Source organism: Eutrigla gurnardus (assembly GCF_963514095.1).
Source record: "Eutrigla gurnardus genome assembly, chromosome: 13".
In the NCBI taxonomy this organism is placed as follows: Eukaryota; Metazoa; Chordata; class Actinopteri; order Perciformes; family Triglidae; genus Eutrigla; species Eutrigla gurnardus.
In genome coordinates, this window is record NC_139936.1 from 9,104,704 (window position 1) to 9,129,721 (window position 25,018).

At 40.0% G+C, this 25,018-nt stretch overlaps 2 protein-coding genes across 5 annotated transcripts in view; both read right to left on the reverse strand.

Moving 5' to 3' along the window:
* Positions 1–1,580: 1,580 nt before the first annotated feature.
* Positions 1,581–5,679, reverse strand: rfk (riboflavin kinase). Its single transcript, XM_084024618.1, has 4 exons — positions 5,158–5,679; positions 4,193–4,344; positions 2,870–2,972; positions 1,581–2,623 (listed from the first exon to the last, which is right to left on the reverse strand). Exons 1-4 carry the CDS (start codon positions 5,237–5,239, stop codon positions 2,451–2,453), a joined length of 510 nt encoding a protein of 169 aa, XP_083880744.1. The 5' UTR covers positions 5,240–5,679; the 3' UTR covers positions 1,581–2,450.
* Positions 5,680–7,199: 1,520 nt separating this feature from the next.
* Positions 7,200–25,018, reverse strand: part of LOC311023384 (uncharacterized protein) — a 32,702-nt gene continuing 14,883 nt past the window's right edge. Inside the window, exons 7-20 of one of the 4 annotated variants that reach the window (XM_084025189.1) lie at positions 23,034–23,183; positions 22,081–22,403; positions 18,382–21,969; positions 16,307–16,816; positions 13,311–13,399; positions 12,507–12,728; positions 12,173–12,352; positions 11,919–12,018; positions 11,437–11,568; positions 10,744–10,830; positions 10,342–10,440; positions 10,108–10,149; positions 8,918–8,947; positions 7,200–8,508 (exon numbers count right to left, since the gene is read on the reverse strand). In XM_084025189.1, the coding sequence (XP_083881315.1) occupies positions 8,478–8,508; positions 8,918–8,947; positions 10,108–10,149; positions 10,342–10,440; positions 10,744–10,830; positions 11,437–11,568; positions 11,919–12,018; positions 12,173–12,352; positions 12,507–12,728; positions 13,311–13,399; positions 16,307–16,816; positions 18,382–21,969; positions 22,081–22,403; positions 23,034–23,183 (5,583 nt within the window). In that variant the 3' untranslated portion in view covers positions 7,200–8,477. The remainder of the gene's footprint in view (positions 8,509–8,917; positions 8,948–10,107; positions 10,150–10,341; positions 10,441–10,743; positions 10,831–11,436; positions 11,569–11,918; positions 12,019–12,172; positions 12,353–12,506; positions 12,729–13,310; positions 13,400–16,306; positions 16,817–18,381; positions 21,970–22,080; positions 22,404–23,033; positions 23,184–25,018) is intronic. The other 3 variants (XM_084025191.1, XM_084025190.1, XM_084025192.1) reach the window with 3 other exon arrangements.

Here is a 25,018-nt window from a genome sequence, read left to right on the forward strand (position 1 = left end):
ATTATTACGTTTCTTCAGCACTGATGTATAAACCTCTGTACAGGTGCATATATAAAAGTTGACCTCCAACTTGTGGTTAAAGGACAACCCACCCGTCTCATACTTAACTTTGTACAGCCAGCCAAAAAAGGCCGCAGTTATGTTCCTTTAATGTGCAGCAGATGCCTGCTGACATCAGAGGGGTTGGGTGTGGCACGGCGGAGGGGGTGATAATTGCAGACACCTGGAGTGACGAGAACACACGATGCAGGGAAGCGTGGCATGAGCCAAATCTAAACAAGCCAAGCAAGCTTAGATTAATTTAGATGTATTCCTTTTAAAGTCATAGCTTATAGTGGAGTGAAGAGTTCCTGAGCTGCATCAGACTCTATGAAGACCAGCAAACACCAAGAGCGGGTTTGATTGTTTCTTTTTTACCTTGGATTGAGTAACATCGCTTGTTGTAAGACAATCTTTCCCAATCCATTCACTAGAGGAAGTATGTTAGGAACAGGTGTTACACCCTGTGACTTCAACACAGTGAGGGATACGCCTTATTAATAAAACACTGACATCAGGTCAGGACCAAGCTCAGGTATCTGTATAGATATCGGGAATGAAAAAGTCAGATCAGTTCATCCCTAGTCTCTTGGCTTTTAGTTGCTGCACACTGCCCTCTTTAAAAACTGCCAACCAAGCAATACTTCCAAGACCATTAACCCCTCATTGCTTTCCCCACTTCAAGTACACAGAACTGTCTATTTACCCCGCTGTTAAACATGAACTTTTCTGTGTTAACGATAGTACTTTGAGGCCTTACATCACGCCACAACTGAACAAATAGACACAACATTGATTCAATATGGACAAATAACTTAGTTGACTCATAAATGTATTTTGATCAACTATTTATTAGATTACATTACAAATAACACAAATGAAAACATAAAAGCAGTGTTGAACCTTAAAAATCTACATTCAGTAACCCTGGTCCCTGTTTTAAACTAAAATAAATAATTGCAAAAAATGGTGGGGTTATGAAAACATCCGTGTTAAAATCTTTGACAGGTTACAGTCAGATGTTTTACATTAAGTACTTTAGAGGATGAATATAATGGATAATGTAGCATGTCAACATAACAGTGATGTACTGCTTTCTATATCGTTTCCCTGTCAGTAAAGGGACTGAACCGGTTAAAAGGAAACATAATCCACCTGGCTGAGAACGGAAAGGTACCTGAAAAAACAGATTAGCTGTTCTTGGGAGATGAACACAGCTACTGATGCACGACTGCAGTCATATATTTTACTCCCTAAATAACACTTTAATAAACTAAAAGATTATACAGATTTAAAATCCCAAGTCGCATTGCTAGACTCATACATTTCATTCATTTAAAACAATTATGTACAAAGGTTCAAATAACTTAACACACTTGTATGTTAGGTTTTGTGTTACTTTCTCTGTGAAAGCTAAAGAGATGCAGGCACACACCCTGTAAAGCGCTAACATGAACTCCATGAAACAAGAAATTAAACTGTAATGTATATAGAGATAGATAGAATATTGTGTATTGTAAGTTATTCTGCATGGGACTTTATATAGTGTTGATTTGAGTTAAAATGCTTGCCTTTTTTAATATCATAGCAGGGTACAGGAGCTGAACTTATGTCATCCCATGTCAATGTTTTACTATCTGTAACAAACCCACAGAGACTAGCAGACTGAGCATTAGACTGCAGTGAAAAAAAAAAACGGCAAAATGTTAACGTGCATAAGAACGTGTTTGCTTATCCAGCCTGTGTTCCATGATTCATCAACAATTCTCTATAATAGAAAAATATTTTGTGTCAAGAGTGTACAACTCAAATCCTGAGGGTGAATATGTTAAGTTTACCCTTTAAAACAATTGTTAAATAAATATCAGTTTTTTTCTGCAGCATCAACAACCCTAAATCAAATCTCTAGTTCAAGGGCAGGTTTTTAAGGGCAATGATGAACAGTAGAGGGCCTATGTTACACTGGAACAGAGATATTTTCTCAGGAAAATGAGACAAGAAAACGAGTATAATTTAATACCATTAATGTTCATGATTTAATAACCCCATATTCAAACATGGCTTGCATTTAGCCTTTGTTGCATAGTCATCTAACAGTGCGACCAGTGATTTGTTACAGATAATAATGCCCAGACTCTCTCTTTAACCATCTGACACAGAAACAAATGTCAACAGTAAAGGACATAAGTATTGTATTTTCAACCGCGGCTATATACTGTTCAGAGTCGTTCCATTTGTGCCTTTCGTTATGTACAGAGGCAATCTGGTGTGGATATATACAAATGATTGGCTGTCGACAACTAAGATCTCAGAATGAGGCTGTGGATTTGTGTATATAGAAACCGCCATTTTTAGTGTGTGTGTGTGTGAGTGAGTGTGTGTTTACAAAGTGCTCCAGTCAATGCCAGCTGTCAGTGACCATTCATAATAGTCTGTGACGTGGATGCGGTGGTGGGGGGTACGGCTGAGGACGAGCTGGGAGCACTGGTGAAGAAGTTGTCGTCTCTAAGTTTGAGATGCTCTGGGAGCTCCAGCTTGACCTTGGCCTCCTCAATGTCATTGTTTATAGCTGCAATGAGCGCTTCTGTTAGGAAAAGGAATGAAAGAGAGAGATGAAGACATATGGAAAATAAGTCTGGGGAAAGAGAATAATAATAATAATAATAATAATAATAATAATAATAATAATAATAATAAGGAACGATGGGTAAAGAGGAAGAAAATGGGAGCTTGCAAATATGTATTAGAGAGAGAGAATTGGCAAAATTCATAGTGCATTGGCAATACTGAATTTGTTATGGTGAGGGAGAGGGGGAGGGACGCGTTGTACCAAGTGAGTTGTAGCTTCTCTCTGGACGGATGTAGCCCACCATGACCACTCTGAGAATCTCCCCATAAAAGTCCTCTTTGAATTTGTGGATCACATGGGTCTCCTAGAATAAAATGAAAACATGCATCCTTATAACGGTACTGAAACTGTCAAATTAAATGTACTACGTTTATGAAGCATAACAATACTATCTTAATAAAAGAATACACCAAATACTTAAATTAAAGACATTTCAGTTAATTCACTATAAGTGCTTTATTGTTTTACTGTTTAGGGTTTTGGTGACAGAAATGTCTCTCTAAACTTTAGCCACTATTCTCTTTAAAAAAAAAATCAACACAAGGAGTTATTGTTTTCTCCAAATGTGTTTTGTGCCAGTGTGGTAAACATGATTCCCAAAGCGAGACCATGGCCTTGTGACAGTACCACACTGCCTTTAACCCTGGATTGGAAAAGAATACACAATGCACTATCCACAGACTACAGATTTGCAATGGGCATGCTTTGACTAAAACACCAAGCAGCTTGCAGTGAATGCTGCTTTTCTTTTACTGCTACAAGTGATAAGTAAGACAAAAAGGATAGATCGGCACACCAGAAAGCTCTCGTTTTAAGGATGTATTTGCAGTAGAATTTCAAGCACCAGGCTCTTTTTCAGACTTCTTAAAAGAGCACAGAGTCGCCATCTAAAATATCTATACACCCATACGCAAACAAACAGTTCTAGCTGAATAGCTGTCATACTACATTGATGTGAAATTATCCCTGATGCAAAAACATACTAGGACAGTCATCCCCAAACACTGGACCAGGACTCACAAGTGAGTAGCAGATTTTATTTTGTGTCCAAATAACATTGGACAATTTCTTTCATAGGTCCTTTATCAACATTTATATCTGCAGTACACCTTTGACCCACATGAGGGTGCCTGAATGTTCATATTGATCTTATAATTGTAGCCGACTTTTAACATTGAATCTAATATGCGCCAATAGGTGTTGCGTGGATTCTGTTTGTATTATTGGAGAGGAAGAGTTAACTCTGTCTAAATGCATTATTTATTAAGTTTTTAGTATATGTATGTATTTAAATAACCTGTATAAAACATATCTCTTCAATAAGGTGAAATGGAAATGGCAGTAAAAATGGTCAGGAATTGCACACAAATTTTCTCTTGTCATGATATATAGATAAGGCCTATTATGAAGTGGATCGCCATGGTGAAATATTTTTTTTAAATAGGTCACCCGAAAAAAAGTTGGGAAAACATTGTACTAGGATCTTGACTAAGCATTAAATTATTCAGCTTTTCTGGTACTGACCATTGACTTCTTGGTGTTTTTGTAGTAAGGGTTCCAACCAATGCTCATCACCATCTTGCAGACGTCACCATTACCGACGCACGCCCAGCCATAGTAGATCCCTGTGCCAATATCTGCTGGAAGGTTGTCCACCACTGAGTCATGGAAGTTAGCTGGAGATGGGAGAGAAAGGGAGGAACGGTCAGAAGAAGGCAAGAAAAGGGTTAGCATGTAAAGGTCACATAAGGTGACTTGCAGATGAAACACTTTTTTATACTTTTTTTAAACTTTATTAAGAGAAAGTGCTTGTTAAGATAACCATGGCTAGAAAACAATCCACAAAATGTCATATTGGTAGAAATTAATTTGCTACAGCTTGTATTGCACAAAGCACTTTTGGCAAATGTAATGTCGTCAACTTTAGAAGCTCTGCATAGTACTCTTAACATGTGTTAATGTTTAATGAATGTATGTGTATCCCGTTGTGGGATAAGTCCGGCAACCTGTCGGGGAGCTTCATGGTGTATGTAGAATGTATTATAATCCCACACAGGATTTACTGTAATTACAAAAAAGGCGAGTTGGCAGTTTCCCATATGGTTTGACTATTTTCTGTGATACGGTAAGCACTTATGGTGCTGCAACTTCGGTAAATAACAGGTTTCATCATTTGTCATGTACTCAACTTTTACCGCTGTCAAAAAAAAACACGAAGTGCGCTCTTTGCGTAAAACGGTGTCGTCATCAAAGCTGTCCAGTGTGATTCACTATCAAAGTCTCTGTAACGACTATGAATGACAAGTGGCACCTGCCGAATCATCTGAGAAAAGCTTGGCGAACATTTAGGTCATAAACGCAGACCACTGAAGTAAATTATCAAACCTTACTCTAGTTATCTCTCTGGTTAAATTACTCTCAGACTGACCAAACGCTGTGTCGTAGCTTCTATAAAGCTCATACAGATTAATGGCTGACGATTAACTCACCCGTGGGAATTCCCAGTTCTTTGCTTCCTCTCCCAAAGCCTCGAATGACCTCTCCCCGGCAGAAATATGGAAGGCTCTTCATGATTAGCTTCACGATAATAGCTGGCTGGATGTACGCTACAGAATGACCTCGAACGACACACGGAAGTCGGACTGGCTAATGAGCCAGCTCCACTGGCTAGCAACTCTTTGACAGGTTAGCTGAACCGAAATCCTACCCTTGAAGAGCCCAGAGCTTCACCTGTCTGGTTAGCTTGGTCCAGTTGGATGAAGCTGATGTCACTGACACCGATGGTAAAAGTTCACCAGCTATGCTAGCTAAGATAGCTACTGTTAGCTTCGATAGATGCACCCTGTCCCTGGACCGGTTTCAACCAAAGGTCTTCGGTTGTACAGTACTCGAAGGATGACTGTCCCGCTTTCACTCAGGTCCTCCAGTAGTATGACGTTGAGAATGAAGCTCTCACAGGCTGTATAACTATTACATGTGTGTACACATCCGTCTCGCTTCTGGTGACGTCACTGACCCCATGACCAAAGCGGGCCGACGGTTACGTGCTGCGTTCAGATGTTCTAGGATATTTAGCAATTCAAATGACGCATTCACATTACACATCTAGGGAATTACGACACCGATTTACATCTGGATGTTTTGATACCCTAAAAACGAAGTGCTACCCTTGGGCGATGCGAACCTTCGTAGTGTTTTGGAAACATTAACTTCAATTGATGGGTAGTCTACCTGTGGATATAGAACGACCGTTAGTCGGTAACTGCCTTTGACGTTTGGAGCACACCAGAAGAGGGCGACATGAGTTATGCTTTCCCAAGTACCCAAACCATGGCCCAGTCAGTCTACCCTTCCCTACATATAATAATAATAATAATAATAATAATAATAATAATAATAATAATAATAATAATAATAATAATAATAACAATAATAATAATAATAACAACAACAACAACAACAACAACAACAATAATAATAATAACAATAATAATAATAATAATAACAATAATAATAATAATAACAACAACAACAACAACAACAACAACAATAATAATAATAACAATAATAATATTAAGAATAATAACACGACTACTACTACTATTACTACTACTAATAATAATAATAATTATAATAATAATAGTAATTACACTAGTATGACTACTACTACTACTACTACTACTACTACTACTAATAATAATAATAATATTAATAATAATAACAATAATAATTACAATAATAATAACAATACTAATAACAATAATAATATTAATAATAATAACACGACTACTACTATTACTACTACTACTAATAATAATTATAATAATAATAGTAATTACACTAGTATGACTACTACTACTACTACTAATAATAATAATAATAATAATAATAGTAATAATAATAATGATAACTATGTAAAACATCTGGAGATATTTATACATTACAGCAACAATAAATAGGTGGATTGAATTCCATGAAATTATTATTACAACAAACTATCATGCATTCTGTAATGTTAGGGTTTCATTATTGAGAAAAATAGTCAAAATTGTCATTTTTAGTCCTGTCACAAACTGTTTGTAGCTTGGCTGTCTGCTCTAAAGTTACTTTAGTCAAGTTACTACATTTTATAATATATCTAATTTTTTTATAATCATATTTCATATGTGCGGGTGGCGTAAAGTAGCACAATTGCTGTCTACTTAGTTGCTTGGTGTTGGAATTGTTTCATTTCGGTAAAAATAGTTTTCTCATGAAGTTTTAGCCGGACACTTCTTTTTATGTATGCAGGATGAACTTACTAGCTTGGGTATTGCTATTGTGTGTTTGTTGTGGTGTATGGTATATTTTTTTAAAAGACTGTTGAGGAGGAACACATCTTTAATAAAGTAAAACATTCGACATTTTACAACAAATGAATATGTTGCATATTGCAAGCCACAAATATATATATATATATATATATATATATATATATATATATATATATATATATATATATATATATATATATATATATAATACACACACACATACACAAATATAAGTAAAAGCAAATAAAAGTAGACACACCGTAGGCCCTCTACACTGTACCTCCCTACCCATCAGTCAACATTTAGAAGTTCTTCATCACACACACACACACACACACACACACACACACACACACACACACACACACACACACACACACACACACACACACACACACACACACACACACTACATTGGGACACAATTCTGTTTTTATGTGAGTAATCAGATCAGAGTAACCTCCACTGAAAACATGCAACACATTACTGCATAACTACTGATGAACTACGGTGGCCCCGAGAGCTCAACACACTGCTACATAGGAAACCATGTACAAATGGACAAAACACAAGGGAATAGGCCTACAGAAGACCTTTGCTTTCCTCCAATGCTTGTGTTTTGTTTTGTTTTGTGCACTGAGCTCTTAGGGCCCTTGTAGATATCTGCTATTTTGCTACCTTTATGATAGAATGTTGCAAATACTTTCCACAGGGACATACAGTGTTAACAGCCAAAATACAGCCTTTTAAAAGTGTATGAGTTGTTGAGTGAGATGTAAAAACACACTGTGACAAAGCTACTCACGTCATCAGAAGCTATTGAAAAACCAGCTTGGCCGTTCTGTTACATGCTATTACAAATAGAACAGACGTGTATGGTAGAAAGACTGTTTTTGTGTATGGATCATATTTTTGTAAACCTTGAATACCTAAAATATTTTTTTTTACGTTTTATCAATATCCCATTGTATGGATGTGTTTGCTTATTAGGTGAAAGCGTCATGAGCCTCGTTACAGCTTCAGAGAATCCTCACTTATTACTACCATGGGTTACAAAAGGTACAGATGGCTACTGACAGAGTAGATTCATACATGAATGTAGCAAAGCCAGTTAGTAATTCCTCCAAAGTGAATAACATAAGGTATCGTTAAAGTCAAAGATAAAGTGAAAGAAAACTAAAGCTACAGGACGGGTGACATAACCCAGTGCTGTGTAATGTACAGTTATACAGGATAAAGCATCTAACCTTCAGCACAGTGACAGTCTCTCTGTAAATACAGGTTTATGTTCAGCACCCTCAGGTTAGTACTTTCCTCAATGAACAGGCAACTTCCTGATGTTTTGTACCACAGCAACTTCCTTTACTAACCCATTATTAGTTGTTGGTGTAACAACTATGTGCCGTACACTTCATGCTGCAGGCTGGCTTATATTCAGATATGCTATACAGCACAGCATAATGCGAGGAGAAGAGGCAGCAGGAATCTTGTAACTGTCAAACAAAAGAGTTCCCCTTCTTGTCGGCTCTGTGTGGGAGAAAAGATGAGAGGGAAACAATTGTAGTACATCTTTGTCATTGATGCATTAGAATGAAACATTTAAAGCAGGGGGGTTGCCAATGAAAATGGTACAATATATGAGGAAAAAACAGTAGTCGGATCATAAATTGCATAACTTAACTAGGCCTGTAGCAGATGCATTTATGACCGTAACTGAAATGGGACATGAGACGCCTATTGACATTCTAAATATACATTATGATTTTCTGTTAAATCTGTTAATCTCTGAAATGTCTTCATGCTTTTTGATTGGGCCAATATCGCTTTTTATGGGCAATTATTTTTACTGTTCATTGAATATTAGGGCAAAAATTTCAATCATTTCTTTCCGTATCTCGGTTCACTTGCTGACAGATAACAATGGCCCACAACTTACTTAGCTGAGTCTTGCAATTCTGTATCCAGTCTGGTTTAGCATTGCGTTGGAGGGCAGAGAGGAAAGGTTAGTGAGGGAGATAAGTGACAGCCGGGTTCATATTGTCAGTACACATGCAGTTGCTGGGGATTAATAATTAGCCTGGGTCCACGCTGCCATAGGAGGGTGAATGGGAGGAAAATAAAACAAGCATCACAGCTCTAATGTGGAAGTTATTCAAGGTCAAAGGAGTGAGCAACAGATGCACTGCAATGCATAGGGAGCAATCATTTTTTCAAGAATAAAAGTCAAAAGAGCCAACATTTTACCCGTAAAAACTGTTTTGGAAAAGGTTTAACGAGCACTGGGTCTATATTTTAGACTCAAGCCATAGGGTTAAAGTTGGAATTGTGTAATCACAGTCTCATCTCCACTCTGCTTTCACCAAAGTATCGGCAAGTGTGTGTTTGTGAGTGTTTCACACAGCCTGTTTCTCAGTTTTGTTGTTGTAGATCTGAATAGAAATGAATAGGAAGTAATCATAAAACACATAGTTTTGTGTCATATTCTTCATGGTATTCTGTGTTCCACTGAGACTGTACTCACCAGAAGCAAACAGCATTGGTCATTGTTTATGTTTTTATGACAAGCAACCTGTAGTAGTCGTGTTCATGACTGACCTCTCAGTAGTGACATTGTTATAGCCCTACAGGTTATGAAGGCCATCTTTTCCTTGACCTAAGCCTTTTGCAACATTTTTGCAAACATGCTTCATGCTTATAGTTTAACTAAATTCACTGGAAGATATTATTAGCCAGCTGTCAAAATACTGGAGTTTAGGGTTTCTGTATTTGCTGCCAAGTAAGAGAAACTCCAGTCTGTGCAGACCACTAAAACCTTAAATCCATTGCAACCATTCATACTGACAGAGAAATTGGTGTTTTTCCAGTTTGGATTCTGTCTGAAAATGCATTGTTTGTACAGTACATTGCATATCAAACCGTCAGACTTTCCTAGCTTTGGGGGTGTTTGTATTTGGTTGTTAGTGCCAGATACCTCAGGGTATATGTTCATTAGATTTTAACAAAAATGTCACAGACAGCTAAAGTCGGTTAGTTCCAGCATGAGAACATTCAAAATAGTGTTGAAGGAGTTTTCAGGGAGGATTCCACACAACCAACTGATTAATACAGGCAGGTTAGGTGATTTACCTCATGCATGCAAATTTGTGTATACCCCTCTCCTCGTCATACCTTGGGGCAGAGTGAGAGATTATTTTTTTTAGTCCACACAACTGCTGGAAACAAATGGTTCTACATATCTGACAAACAGGTTTTAGTGCAGTTCACTTTAAACTGGAAAAACTGGAGTGGAGGAGGGGAGTAAAAAAATAATAAAAAAAGATTAGGTATGGGCACCAAAAAGTAATGTGTTGGGTTACTCACTTCACAATGCTGGGTGGAATGTGAACAAACTCCATCGGGATGATTTCGCCAAGTTCCTGCAGACTGTTCACGTACTTGATTTTACTGCTGAATTTGGTGCTGTATAAAACAAATAATAAAGTTTTGTTTCAGTAACGTGCAGCGTAATGTGCCTGGATTTCCAGAGTAATGAAATTGTTGATTGTCATAGTTATATTTGGATTTGTGGTGGTGTCAGCTGCCTATAGATCACAAAGTAGGGATAGTGAACTGGATAGGAATCTTCTTTCCAATATGTATTGGTAGCATGCAGGGATATACAGTAGAGGTAAGAGTGCAATATGTGTGTTTTCATTAATTAAAACATGATGTTCATCCTGTCCTGACGTGTGTTATCTACTGTAAATGTTACAACATTGAGACCTTATGAAGGGTCTGGTGATTCCCAGCAAAGTCCGTATGAACCAGGAAGGATGGACAATGATGAACATCTTAAGGTTTTTCTTCAGTCTGTGGAAAATTATCAGCAAAAGATTCATTGTTATCTATGACATTGAAGTTGTTAAGCTTAAGAAGATTAAAACAGCATAAGTAATGAGTAATAGATGATAAGAGGTCGGCCACTTTATGGCTTCGTATGGACAATCCCACAATGCATGTGCTCCATTTTAGAGTTCTGCCAAAGAAATATATCAGTGATGACTAAAATGATAATTTGTGACTCATCAGTGTCACAAATCTCGATTTACTTATTTGAACTACTGACTGTTAATTATATAGGGAGACAGTTGTTGTTTATCCCAGTCAGATAGAGAAAAGTATGATATGTATGCCCCCTACTGGCCTACCTATGGAACTCTGTTGATGAAGGGACTAATGTGAAATTTCAGTGGGTAATCTTTCCATATTCTTTCTTTTAAAGAAGCACTTTAATAAAAAGTGTTACAAAGGGAAACCATCATTCAATTTCTCCATTCAAGTTTGCCTTTCTTTCTTTGTAATCAAACAAATGTATTGAAATGCTTTATTAAAGTCTGCTTCAGACTGATAGCATAATATACCATTGTAATATAATGTCATTAACCTTAGTAATTATGTGATATGTGTGAATATTACCTTCTGTCTATCATTTGGTAGCACTTTTTCATCCAGGTGAAACCAGGCATCCTCCTGCGAGGTGTGGCGCCATTCAGGTACACAATCATGTAGTCTTCTGCCACCATTAGTTCCAGCGTACTTATTACATACCTACGCAGACAATAGGAAACATTTTCAACTGTGGGGCAATAGGTGATGGCCCTTCCTGATTTCAAAAAGCATATTACTTGCATGCATGGTTTTCATTGAGTGATGTGGAGGAACTTGACTGATTTGACCCCAATCAAGCCCATTTGACTGCCATCAAGGCCTCATTCGGGCCAACATCAGTGGCTGACCCCACTAGTGCTCTTGCAGCCATATGAATGGGGGCAACCCCACCAGCTTGCATCTACTATCTTGTTTAAAGCCTTGCCAGAAGAATGAAGGTTGTTATTGCAGCATATTAATTAATACCCATGGTTCTGACTTATTCACGTGTCCACAGTAGCTTCACTTACAGGAAAAGGTTTTCCATTACATGGTTGTAATTGTCACAGTCGCTGTCTGGTAGGAAGCATGCTGCGAACACGATGATGGCGTTCTGTTCAGCATAATAACCTGAAAACATTAACATAAACAAAAGACAGTGGCTCTCACTTCGGGTACATATGCACAAACTTGTGTGAAACTATTTTGACAATTTTTCAGGGACCACAAATAGTCAAAAGCAATGAAACATACAGCAGGATCTTAAGTAATTGTAATTGCGTACCTCCATGAGATATTACTCTTTTGTATGGCTCAATGCACTTCATATCAATGCGATGCTCCTGCTCTCCAATCACCACGCTCCTCCACATCCTGCTTCCCCTGCTCTCCTCAGCTGCTTGGTGTCCTGCGATTGCATCACTTGATGCTGCTTCTGCACCCAGATAAGACTCTCCTGACTCTTCTGTTTGTGAAACAAAGACAAGCTTAAAAATCCCAACAAAACAACATTTTACTGCATCTTTTTTCTTTACAATATACAATGTGATTCTGTATGTGTGTCTGTCTGCATGTCCTGTTAGACATGTTTGTATTGTATCTTGAGGTGTACGTCTGACCGTGTTTGTTGAACTCCGGTGAGTCGGCCTCATCAGGTGTGTCCAGCTCATCCACGTCAACATCCAGGTCATCAGCAGTATCTAAGGCCTCATCCTCTGTGTCCAGGGCATCTTCTGAGAGAAGCGACCCTTCACTACGGTCCAGTGACACATTCATTGGTGGAGCTGACAGCTTTCTCCTTTGATTGGACCCGCCTGACAGATCCGCAGAGGATGTTGGATCTGGTCAAAGAGAGATTTTTTATTGTAGTTTGTTAAATTTCAGGGGGTTATTTTAGGAGAAAGGTTGTCCATTGTAATTTTAACTTGTGAGTTTTAAGAAGCATTCATGATTTGTGACTTTTAAGAAGTATTTATCTTATTTAAGATACAACGTAATGTCCAAAAAAGAGGTATGGCCCCCTGACTAATCTGGAAACGAGGGGAAGTCGGTAAAGAATAATGATGAAAGAAGATCATTAATTCCTGGTGTTAAAAGATTACATCTCTGTGGTTTATCATGTCAGATGATTTTCTGGCAACAGAAAACAGAACTCAGCGCAGCAGACGTTTTTTATATAAAAAAGAGAGCACATTTCTACTTGGGTTAAGTATTTATCAATAAATAAAAATAAGCCTTCTAAATCCTAATTATTGCCTTCAGACATATGAAAATGTCATAAAGGCATAACATTGTTATTTACTTTCATACACAGCCAACCTTACAACCTTTTCCTATAATATGCAACACATATATAAAATATACGGTTTTAAATAACAGGAGAAATGTACATTATGTGTAGGTTTATCTTGCTGTATATTTACCTTCTCTGTTATCAATCTCCTCAGCAGCCTCCTCACTGGAGGTCATCTTCCTCATCATCCCTGCTTCACCGTCTCCCTGTTGGAAGTGTCTGCTCAGAGGCACAGAAAGACAATAATGAGCCACAACATAAATTATCATCGCTATCGCCACTGCTATCATTGGCACTACTATGAGTATTGGGCCAAATAAGCTAAAGACAACCATCTACAAGGAGAGATAATCCAACATTGCCCATGACACTGAATGAGTTTCAAATCTTTGAAATCATAAAAGATTACAGAAGCAGAAAGAAAGAAAGCAACTCTGTGCTTCATTCCCAGGCTGCACGTGTGGGCTGTGGAAACAATACTGAGCAGTGTTGCTACCTCCCCCCAACCAAAGCCCCTCTAACAGATTCTGATTAACATAAGGCCTGCTTACAATAGAGGGAAGCAGTAGAGAGAAACCAGTACACATGATTAGAGAAACAAAGATGCTTTTTTCCCTTTCTTTTTTCTTTTCTTTTTAAATCTCTGTCTCCGGACACTTACCTTACCCTCACTCTGTCTTCTCCCTGCAGACAGACTGAACCACTCTTTCCACAATCAAGTCACATGACCACTTGATTATGAAAAGGCCTGCGTGTATACACTCAGAGAAAAGACAGGGGAGGGTCGGGCATCCCATAGAGGGGGCAGGTCATCAGATTTACAAAGTGGGCCAAACCAAGTAGGCCTACCATGATGCAACTGCAAACAAGCAACAGTTAAACTGCAGTATATTCACACATACGCACACACACACACACACACACACACACACACACACACACACACACACACACACACACACACACACACACACACACACACACACACACACACACACACACACACACAAAATACTGATTCCAGGGCACGACTTTGTCTTTGGATTGAGACAAAAAAACACATCTTGGGTGAGACCAGACGTGTAAAATAGAAGCAGCAGCAGAAGCTGAGAGATTTTTGGTCCCGAAGTTCTGAATTTTCTATAATATACCTTAATAGCATATTTTGTTAGACTTTCCTTTACTGACAAATGGCCCATGATTGTCTTTACAATAAATGCATCATGTTGGTCCATTATTCTGTACACACATCTATTGCACGTCTGTCCCCCAGGGAGAGGGATCAGTTGTTCTTCCTGAGGCTTCTTTCGCCTACTGTATTTTCCACCTGTGGAATTTGATCAAGGGTCTAAAAGCAGAGGTTGTCGTATTCTGTAAATCCAATTGACCTGAATTGACTTGACATGTCTTTCAAAAGTCACACCTGCAGATTTGGAGTGGATTATTTTTGCATGGAACGAGGGCTGTGTAATTTGAGTTGACTTTGCTTTAGTACTCTACTTTATTTATTATAAAAAGTAGGCCTATTTTATAGCCTTATTCTCCACGTCTTAAGTAGCATCCGTTATAGAATTAAAAACAAAAGTCAAATGAAAAAGTAGGCTACCTAATAAACTGTGAGAAGGGAGCAGAAGAAAGTAAATGAGCAGCCGCAGCACAGAAGAAGCTGCAGGTGTGTGTGTGGCCGCCGGAGGGCAGACCTCCAGAGAGGAGACACTCTGCACGCAGGAAATGAAGCAGTGGGAGTCATAATTACACCGGCCGGAGCTGGCCCTTTAAGCGCAACCAAATTAACGATCACATATGTGGTGTGGTTAAAGTGAGCGTCAGTAGACCTCGGCGTAGATTGCTATTGTTGTAGATGTTGAAGAACAAACATGTTGCATCTATCTTAATTCATGTCTGATTTAATCCACCCTGAGAGCCCACTAAGTGATACTGATTCTGACCTGAACCTGACCCTAGGGCCACGCTGGGTCTGGCTGACATGCTAACATGCTAACATGCTAACATGCTCAGGGTTCCTCCAGCAGTGTCTTCTGTATCCACTGATGAGTTTCTGCAGTTTGAGACTGTCAATACCTGATGTGACGGCAAAACGTGCTGCATGGAGAATGACCAGTAGAGAAGTTGAACCAGTTGTGGAGGGGACGTGGATGGCAGAGGTGAGTCCAACAACACACAGCTGAAGAACCACTTTGTTGCCTAGCAACCTAGTCGCGTGTGCGCGCTTCGTAGTGCGCAAAACTGTGCAGTCGCCCCTTTGCTGTAATATCTGCTAGCATGGCTGTGCAGCCTCTATGGAGTTGCTATTATTTACACGTGCACGTTGTGTTCATAGTTCGTGTTATTTATTGTCGATCTTTCTTCTTTTTTTTTGGATTATCTGAGTTTGGGCACTTTTATGACTCATAATTTCGAGGTTACACTGTTGTATGTATTTATAATCGGTAATAATGTGTATGCACCGACTGTTGCTTTTGGACACATCTAGGGTTTCTGAAACTGTTTAGTTGTTTATATAAGTTAACATTTCATGCAATCTATTTTGTATCTTAAATGTCCTTTAATTTAAGTCATATATCGACATTACTCCCCACCCTGTTTTTATGTAACGCGGCAACATTTTCCCTGACACTTTTTACTTGAGTACCTTTTTCACACAAGCACTTTTACCCGAGTACAATACTCCATCTTTCTATTTCAACAAATCAAATACTATTACTCCTTCTCATTTGGGCTTGACATCCAATCATTTGTTGCTATGGTCCAAAGAAACTAATCTGGAGGATTGATGAGAGTAGTATCTGTGGTAAAAGACAATAGTGCAGCTCTTAGCCTGTATGAAATCTACGCACATCCACTGTTGATCTCTTTCTCTTTCATACACACATAATGGACAGAAAAACCCTGCAATCGTGACTTTCAGCCTTTTCAAAGTCACGATTTTCAATGTCCAGTGAAAGAAAACTATCTTAAGTGTCATTGTCTGGCTGAGGCTCCAAAGGGGCATTGGGCTGATACCAGTAGGACATATTATTAGATCCCAGAGAACGTTTTACACAGTGCTGGACAATGTTCAACTTACTGAGGAGCAAAACTGTGTCTGTATGAGCAAAAGCTCACCTTGAAAGATGAAAGTGAACATATCCCTCCGGCACATATCGCCCATGATCTTCCCCCTCGGGGTGGACATGTGATTGGTAGACGGGCTGTCCGTAACACTGGTAATGAGCATGCTCAGACTCATACTGGGGTTCAGGTGCACACGTGGAGGTGGAGTCATCTCCATGCTGTCTTTCAGCTATGTATTGAAACTTGGAACCTTGATCAACCAATCTGTTCTCAGCATTTCCTCCGGGTTCATAATAGCTCTCAGCCTGCTCAGATCCGTACTGTATAGCTGTGGCATCAGATGTAAATTCAGCATAGACATCTGTGGTGTTTTGCTGGCTGTTGGATTTAGTATGTACACAGGCCAAGTGGGTGCTCTGGTTTTCAGTTCTTTGGTCAATATGGTGGTAATTGTAGCCATATTGGGTTTGCGCCTGAGTTACATTCTCACTTCCTGTCCACTGGTATGCAGCGTTCTCGTTGGTTGGCTGAGAGGAAAGCTGTGATGTCACATCTTGGTTTCTTCGTTTGGGGGAATAGGGGAATGGGGATCAGTGCAGAAAGAAGGAGAAATTCAGAAAGAATTGTAAATACAAATGGTATGCAATGCACCTTATCCATATGTGTCTGGTATTTTGTATGGTCTATGTATTTTCTTTACTTCAATATATCAAAACCACATCCACACAGCCCCATATACTGTCACTAGGACAATTCATTTCATTGGGCAATTTCTTCAAATAGACTGGTTACTTAAAATCTTAATCTAAGGATCACATTACAGGCACCCTGTGGAGTTTTTGACCACAAGTAGCCCTATGGTGTAATGTTTTTACAAGTGAGCCCTGGCTTTGTTCGTTCTCATGAATGCGCATGAGGACACACATGAGTGTTGTGGTACACATTCCTGCCATTATTATACTGACAACAACAATAACACAAAACGAAACAAACAACACAGACATAAATAGGTTATGTTCTCTTTGCTAATGTAAAGTTGAAGCTGCATAGACAAACTTTTATTGTCTGCTCCACTGGGTATTGCATTGGTACATACACTCACACACAGACCTGCACGCATACACTCACACCCACACCTTGCAAGAGAGCTAGGGGAGCTGTTTCCATTAGCTGTGGTGGGGCTCCAGCTGTAATGAGGCAGGTAATGCATATTTAATGAGGCGTAAACAGATTTATAAACACACACACACACACACACACACACACACAGGCCCAGATCAAAGCTTGCCGAAGAACACATGAAATACACCCACATACAAATGTTGTTTCTTACTCACACAAATATGGACACATTAATTTTCACATCTGTGCTGTCAGCTTCAGCCCTTCACTCACCAAACACACACGCACATACACACACACACACACACACACACACACACACAGACACACACTCATCAGACTCAATTCCTCTGGAGGACCTAATAGCTTGATTTTGACAGTCTGTTCAGCGATGCTAATATTCCACTGACATCCAGACAATTCAAAAAGCTGTAGAGACTGAAAACCCAAATGAGAACTTAGGGAGCGTGAGGGGAGGTGTGTTATGTATATGTATGTCGGAGGGGGCTGGTCCATAGAGGCAGAGGAGGTTCCTCTGTTTTTGAGAGGCAAGAGGGATATCAAATATGAAAAAAAGGGTAATTGGTTGAATTAAACCATTACCAAATCTCAGTATCATTTATAGAATATTTTCTCTTCTTTGGAAAGAAATATCAAGATTTATTAGATTATTAAATTTGGATTAAAAATGTGTCAACAGTGACACCTGCAGGACAGGCAAGAAAGGGGTGTTGGGGCAGAGGAGGACAGGGTCCTGCTGTCCTCCCTAAGGATGTTACTTCTTCTAGTAACTACTTCTTCAAGTTATCCATGCTAATCTGTGTTTAGCCAAAACTGTAAATCTGTAAAATGACACGTCGGAGTCAAGTGGATCACTGGAACTATATCGATATGCCTTGAGTAGGCCATGACTATCAGCTAGCTTTAATATTGTCTTTTATGAAACCTGTAAATGTGACAGAAAAGCATAGAATTTAAGGCATGATTTCAGGTGCAAAACTTACCTTAAAGCAGGCGAATAGCTGTCTTGTGAGGATTCATGGTTTCCAATCTGTTGGTCAGTGGACCATTTATCACGATCAACAGTCCTTATAGGTTGTTCATGATAGTAATCCTCTGTACTCTGAAGGAATCGGTCACTCTTTAGCTCAAATGTTTGTGAATCTTTTTGTTGAAATGAAGAACCTCCGATCAGCTCCTCAGTGAAACTTAAAAGATCAGAAGATCCTAACTGTTGTCTTCCTTCCCTCTCACTCTTTACTTCTGAAGTCCACTTTGGCTGGGTCGTGTGCTCTATATCACTTCCCTCCTCCTGCTCTTCCTCATCATTCGCCTCTTCCATCAAATCTCCAGAAAATGGCAATCCGAGTCCTTTGTCAGTAGAAATACCAGATTCACTTATTGGGGTGCCAATCAAAGAGCTGGTATGAGAGACCGAACTATTGGTAAGTACTGGTGATTGTGGTTCAGATGTGTTTTGTGGTTCGTCCAGTCTTGCTAAGTCACCTCCCCAAACCTGAAAGTCACCCAAAGTCTTAGGGCATGGTGGAGGTGCAGAGGGTGACTGCCCACCTTCATCTGAATCTTCCATTGAGATCTGTGAATGGACATAAACTTCCTCTCTGGTTTTCAGGAAGTGATCTGATGGATATCTTAATGATGGAGACACACTTCTGGCCACAATGCTGGATTTATCGTCATGGTTTCCTTCTTCGACCTGTGTTTGACTGCAACCTGTTGGTCTTGAGTCTGACTGATTAAAAGCTTCAGAGTTATTTTTTGATGGGCTGACCATTTCTGGCACCATGTGATGCTTGGTTACATCATCAAGACATGCTTGGAATTGAGTGCATGAGACAGCTTGGCTTTGCTCCGTAACCTCGCCAAGTGTACTGTCAGTAGATCTGGTAATTGGGCTTTGTCTACTTTGTTCTATGTTCTCGTGGTGCTCTCTATTTGCAGCTTGGGCCTGGCTTTGCAGTACTGTAGCAGCATAGGAAAGCATGCTGAATGTCTCCATGGACTTTCTTGTACCTCTTGATTGCCTGTCAGCCCGTTTAGGTCTATCGTGCCACTCTCTCTCATCTTCTTTTACTGTGCCAGACACAACGATGTAATCCATTTCAAGGCCCGATGATGAATCTCCATCAGAGTTTGATCTGAGTTCATCTTGACTACCTGGATGAAGGCTGTCAGGGCTATACTTCATTGTGTCTCTGCCCCCCCCAGAACTGGAACATAAAATAGCGGTTTCTGTTGTTTTACTCACAACATTGTCGTTGTCAGGACCACCATGGCTTTCAAGGCTTGCAGATAATGATTGGTCAGTGGGGATTTGAGTCTCAGCAGCTTCTCCTGGACTTGAATAATGATTAGCTGAAGTGGTCTGAGTGACAATGGCGTAATCAATCAGAGCAAATGGGGAATGATCACTGGGTTGCTCTGTCCAATAGGTTTCCTCTGATCCTTCTCCACCCTTGTTGTCATAATTACTCTCAATTGAACTTAAACCACTGCTAATTGTGTGACCCAACTCACTGGTTCCCTCAAATAGGAACACCTGGTTAGTTGGCTGTTCTTTGTCTAGAATTACTGCTCTGTATTCATTTTTCCTCTGATCGTCAGCTTGTTGGTATTTAGTGTGACTCTCATCTATCTGAATAGGTTTTATGATAGCTATAAAAGGGCTAGACTGCTCCTCTAGCTGTATCATGTCAACTACGGGGCTAGCATAGGTATCAGGGGTGGATGTCATGCTCCAAGTGCTAGCGCCTACATTGTCATATTCTGAAGTAGAGGTGACCATGCTAGGGACAGGTAGATCCCACGTGTCAGTGCCTTGATAGGGGGAAGTCTCATCTTCTGAATGTTCAGATGCCAGGTTCTGTAAGACAGACTGTTGGCTCTGAAAATTCTGGTTTTCATCGTCACCTGTTTCTTCGCCCTGTGTTCTACCTTCAGCTGCCACCACAACTATTTTCACATTGTGTTCATACCCGCTACAGTCCACTTTTCCAGGTGTCTGAATACATTCTTTAGTTATATATCCCTGTTTGCTTGCATGTGTCTCAGGAGAATCACTGGCATCTAATGACCCCATGTGACTGAGGTCCTTTCCATTTTCAGGTCCTTCTGGGCTTGTTATTGTGGAAGAGCTGTCTTCCTGTATCGTGGTGTTCCACATCACCATGCCACCATCGGGGAATCCTAGTGGACTTTCCACAGAGTTGCTAGCCTCAATATTGGGGTTCACCCCACAGAAAGAACCGGAGTTTCCAGAAAAGTTGTCCGGGGTCGTGAGAGGTGATAGGCTGTCATCCCGGATCGTCATATTCCACATATCTAGTGATTCGGGGTAAGATGTGGTGGTTCCACTATCTGATTTGAGAAATCCCTTCTGAGCTGAGTACGTCCAGAAGTCTAGGAGCTCCATCTGTGTGTCTCCTTTTTTCCCTTGTACGCCCTCTTCTTCTTCTTTTGATGTGTCTGGTGTTAAAGTGTTTAGGATTGCTTTCTTACTCAACAAAGAAGATGTTTTTTCTTTTACTGCAATGACACCAGACCTGCATTTTCCAGTTACATTCTCCTCCGGTGGTGTCAGTTGCAGATAATTCAAATTAACAGGGTTCCATTGATCATTACGTTCAGAATTTGGGTTCCAGGTGTCATATGAGTCAGTTTGCTCTGTGATCAGACTAAGCTGAGGTTCAAGGTTTCCCCTCTGGTGGGCCTTTTCTGACTTTAAGAGCTCTTCTCTGCTTTCACATTCCGTCATATCATCAACTGGTTCTTTCCCTCGAACTCCCGCCATAATATTCTGTGGGCTCTCAGATTCCTTGGTTCTATTCCAGACGTTACTATCACTTGAGGACAGTGCTCCCTGTGTGTCAAAGCCAAGTTCATCCCAGCTCTCTGACAACGATGAGGACACACTGTCCTTTTGCTGCAGGCCATTGATCCTCTCAACTACATCTTCTGGAAAGAACCTGACCCCGCAACTGCTGGGTGGGCGGCTACCTACCACGCTGTTGACAGGGGTTGGAGGAACTACCGTTTCAGTCATGTCAACCCCATGGATTTGACCATGGTGGTCAATTGAAGAATTTCTGCTGTCAATGTCACCCAATGAATTGGGATTGGAGAAATCCAGTAAACTCAGCTCCTCAAGTTCTGATATGCTAGAGCCCCCTGCTCTTCGTTCTCCTTCATTCGCTCTTACTCCAGAGTTAGCTAATTCCCCTCTTGTTGGCATAGAGTGATCACTGCTATGTAGTGGGTCAAAACTAAACAGATCAAAGTGTTCACTCTTAGTTCTGCCAGAGTGGTTCTTCCTCCTCTCAGGAGGAACAGGAGGGGAGAGGGTTGACAATCCCAGGGGAGAGGGGTTTCTCAGGAAGGGTCCTCCTGGCCCTGCTGCTGGCCCTCCTCCTGCTATAACTTCTCCAACTGGGCTGTCATCACTGAGGAACACTGAACTCTCTTTAGAGGAGCGGCTGCTGCGGATGGTGGTCATACCACTGTCAGGGCTCACAAGGTCCCCACCAGCACCAACTCCTACACCTCCTGTGTTTTCTTCGCTATCTGCCATCACCCTATACACAGAAATAAGTCCATTATTACATAATATTAAATCTCAAATGTAATGTTTCGATGACTTTCACTGACACTGGAGGAAACAAACTCAAAGTGTTGTGTTTAATTACCTTGCTATCGGCACCGCATCTCCACTGGCGCCCTCGGCTCTTTCTATGTCAGAGCTATCCATGTCGTTTATACCAGAGGATCCCTGGGAGAACTCCACACTGCCTGCCACTCCTTCTGTGGAAGAGGTCCTACTGCTGGGGTGGCAGGCTAATACAGAGCTCCGACGGTCAACAAAGTCCTTGAGGAGGCTATGTATTTCTTCTATCAGCGAAGTATAATTCAAGCAGGTGTTTATAGGAATATGGTAGACCTGGAGACTCTCACTGGCCTCCAGTTCACCAGAAAGAGACCAACTGGAAGACTCTTCCAACTCACAGCAGATCTGCAATGAAAGACACTATGTTGTACTATTTTATGTTTATCTATTTTTATTTTTTAAAGCAATAGATGGACATTTTTGGAAATATGCTTAGTTTGCTCTTATAATACTGGATAAACATTATGGATAATATCTATACAGTATATGAGGCTAGAACCAGCACTTAGCGCTAGCTGACTGCTGGCTGTAGTAGATATATATGAGCATGATCTTCTCATGTAACTTTCAATAAGAACGCAAATAAGTGCATTTCCCAAAGTGTTAAACTATCAGTGCATATTTTATTGATTTTCTAGGAAGTGGGACTGACTGATACGGACTTAATATCAATCCTGCCTAATTGTAAATGACAACAGTGAGCATCCTCATCAGAACAACTTTTCTATAGAACATTTTACCAAAACTAACAGCACACTCATCTCAACACACCTCCTATCAAGTTGCTGTTGCAATGTTTGATCATTTAACAAAGGTAAAATCAAATCTTGGCATTCAGGAAAAAAGACAAAACAATAACGGACATTGCAGTGTCTTTTTCCAGTTCCCAAAGTTATACATAGTTGTGTTTATCAAATAAGCTCTTGTGTTTCATCTGGGCACATTGCTGTGTTGGTGGTCTTACATTTTATTTACCTGGTTTAAGAGATCTGTGTTGTTTGAGTAGACAGCCACCTGCTGGCGGGGATGATGTACTGTATCACTGATGGATAGCAGAACCACCAGACCATCGTAGCCATGGCGTTGGCTGAATGATTTAAGGCCGTCCATGTAACCATGCCAATCCTGGGAGACAAGAGCAAATTAGAAAGATTTTTAAAAAAAATTGAAGAAATCAAGATCTGAAATGTGCAAACTACTTGACAGATGCAACTTTTTAAACATTAAACTAGTTAAACTAGTTACGAAAAAACATTATTTACATTTTATCATAATAGTCTCAAAAAAATGAATAGACATTTTGGTTACAGCTGTATACAAAACTTTGTTAGACCCCTTCCTTTCATTGCGCATATGATTTTATTTTTTTTGTAAAGCTGAAGTGGTTTCAAGTAAGTCTTCATCTGTAGCAATGAGAGAGAAGCTGTCAAAACGCACAGAGGGGTAGAGAGACACTTTGTGATTTATTGTTTGGAAATTAACTGTTTGCTCTTAAAACAGCCACCATGCACAGATTATGGTAATTCAGTGCCACGCAAAATGATTGATGGATGGAAAGTTTCATTAATTAATTGTTTTGCTTGTCAAGGGAACTTGCTTTTCTTTCATTCGGAAATGATTAACAACAACGTCATGGCAACCATAATTTGAATCCCAGGGTTAGACATAAAGTGAGACTTTTGAAAACATACTTGCTTGATTAATCTAGATTTGTTGTACAACTGTTTGTTTTATGAAGTTGTCACAATTGTTGTGCTTATTTAGGTAGAACTTTTAAACAAAAGAGATATTGTCATTGCAGTAAAGCTAATAGAGTAGTGTGTGTGTGTGTGTGTGTGTGTGTGTGGGGGGGGGGGGGGGGGGGGTCCTCTGCTTGAGCCTGTGTGAGTCTGTTTGTATGGGTCCACTGAAAGTGATGGATGAGCGCTGCAGGCTCAGTATCTGCCCGGGCTGTGTCAATATTAACCTGTGAGGATGGGGCTACAGTACTCCTCCCTCTGTTCCTCCCTCCATCCCTCCATCCTTCTCTCTCTTCACAATATGGCTGCTGTCAGACTCGAGCCCATCAATCCTCACACACAGACACACACACACACACACACACACACACACACACACACACACACACACACACACACACACACACACACACTCACTCACTATCACTTCCCTGACACTGCCATTTCTCAACACTGATATCCTGATGAGTGCAATGAAGCCTCCCCAGATTCATTAAAACACACATATTCACTCACATAAGTACAAACAAACAAGTAAATGCACACGTAACCCCGACACATGCAGATACACACATGAATCCGCCTGCGGTCGTCTACTGTAATCTCAGTGAATGAACAAACATGTACCAGTATGAACACATATGAGTAAAGCAATAAAGTCTTCATGATTTACAGTACAATAACAAAGAAACGCTCAAATGACGCCGATACTCTACAGCTATACCCAACTGCGTGCATAGGCACACAAAACTGCACACGCACATTCTGACACACACAGGCAGGGAAATAAAGTCAGAAAACGAGCAGAGGGCAAATCTCCGAGATAACACGCAGGGCGACAGTCTGTCTGCCATTTGGCTCTTGACTGAGTAAATTACTACTCCTATTGCCTGCCCCTCCTCTTCCTCCCCCTTTCTGCCACCCCCAGATACACAGATTGCCTTTTCTTATAAATTATCAACATGTTAGCTATAAAAATCCACTCACTAACTGTCTCCAAGAACCTTAGGATCCGTAAACAGAAACCTGTTTCTCCTTTTTGTTGAGTTTTGGATATCACAGACATAGTTTCCATATTAAAGCCTTCACTCTACCTGCTTTTTTTTAATTCACTTTATTTAATACTTTGATTTTTTTTTATTGGCATATGTATTGTCGCATGAAACAATTCTGTTACTGCAGGTATTTTGAATATTAACAGTTTTCATTCTGTAAAGTACA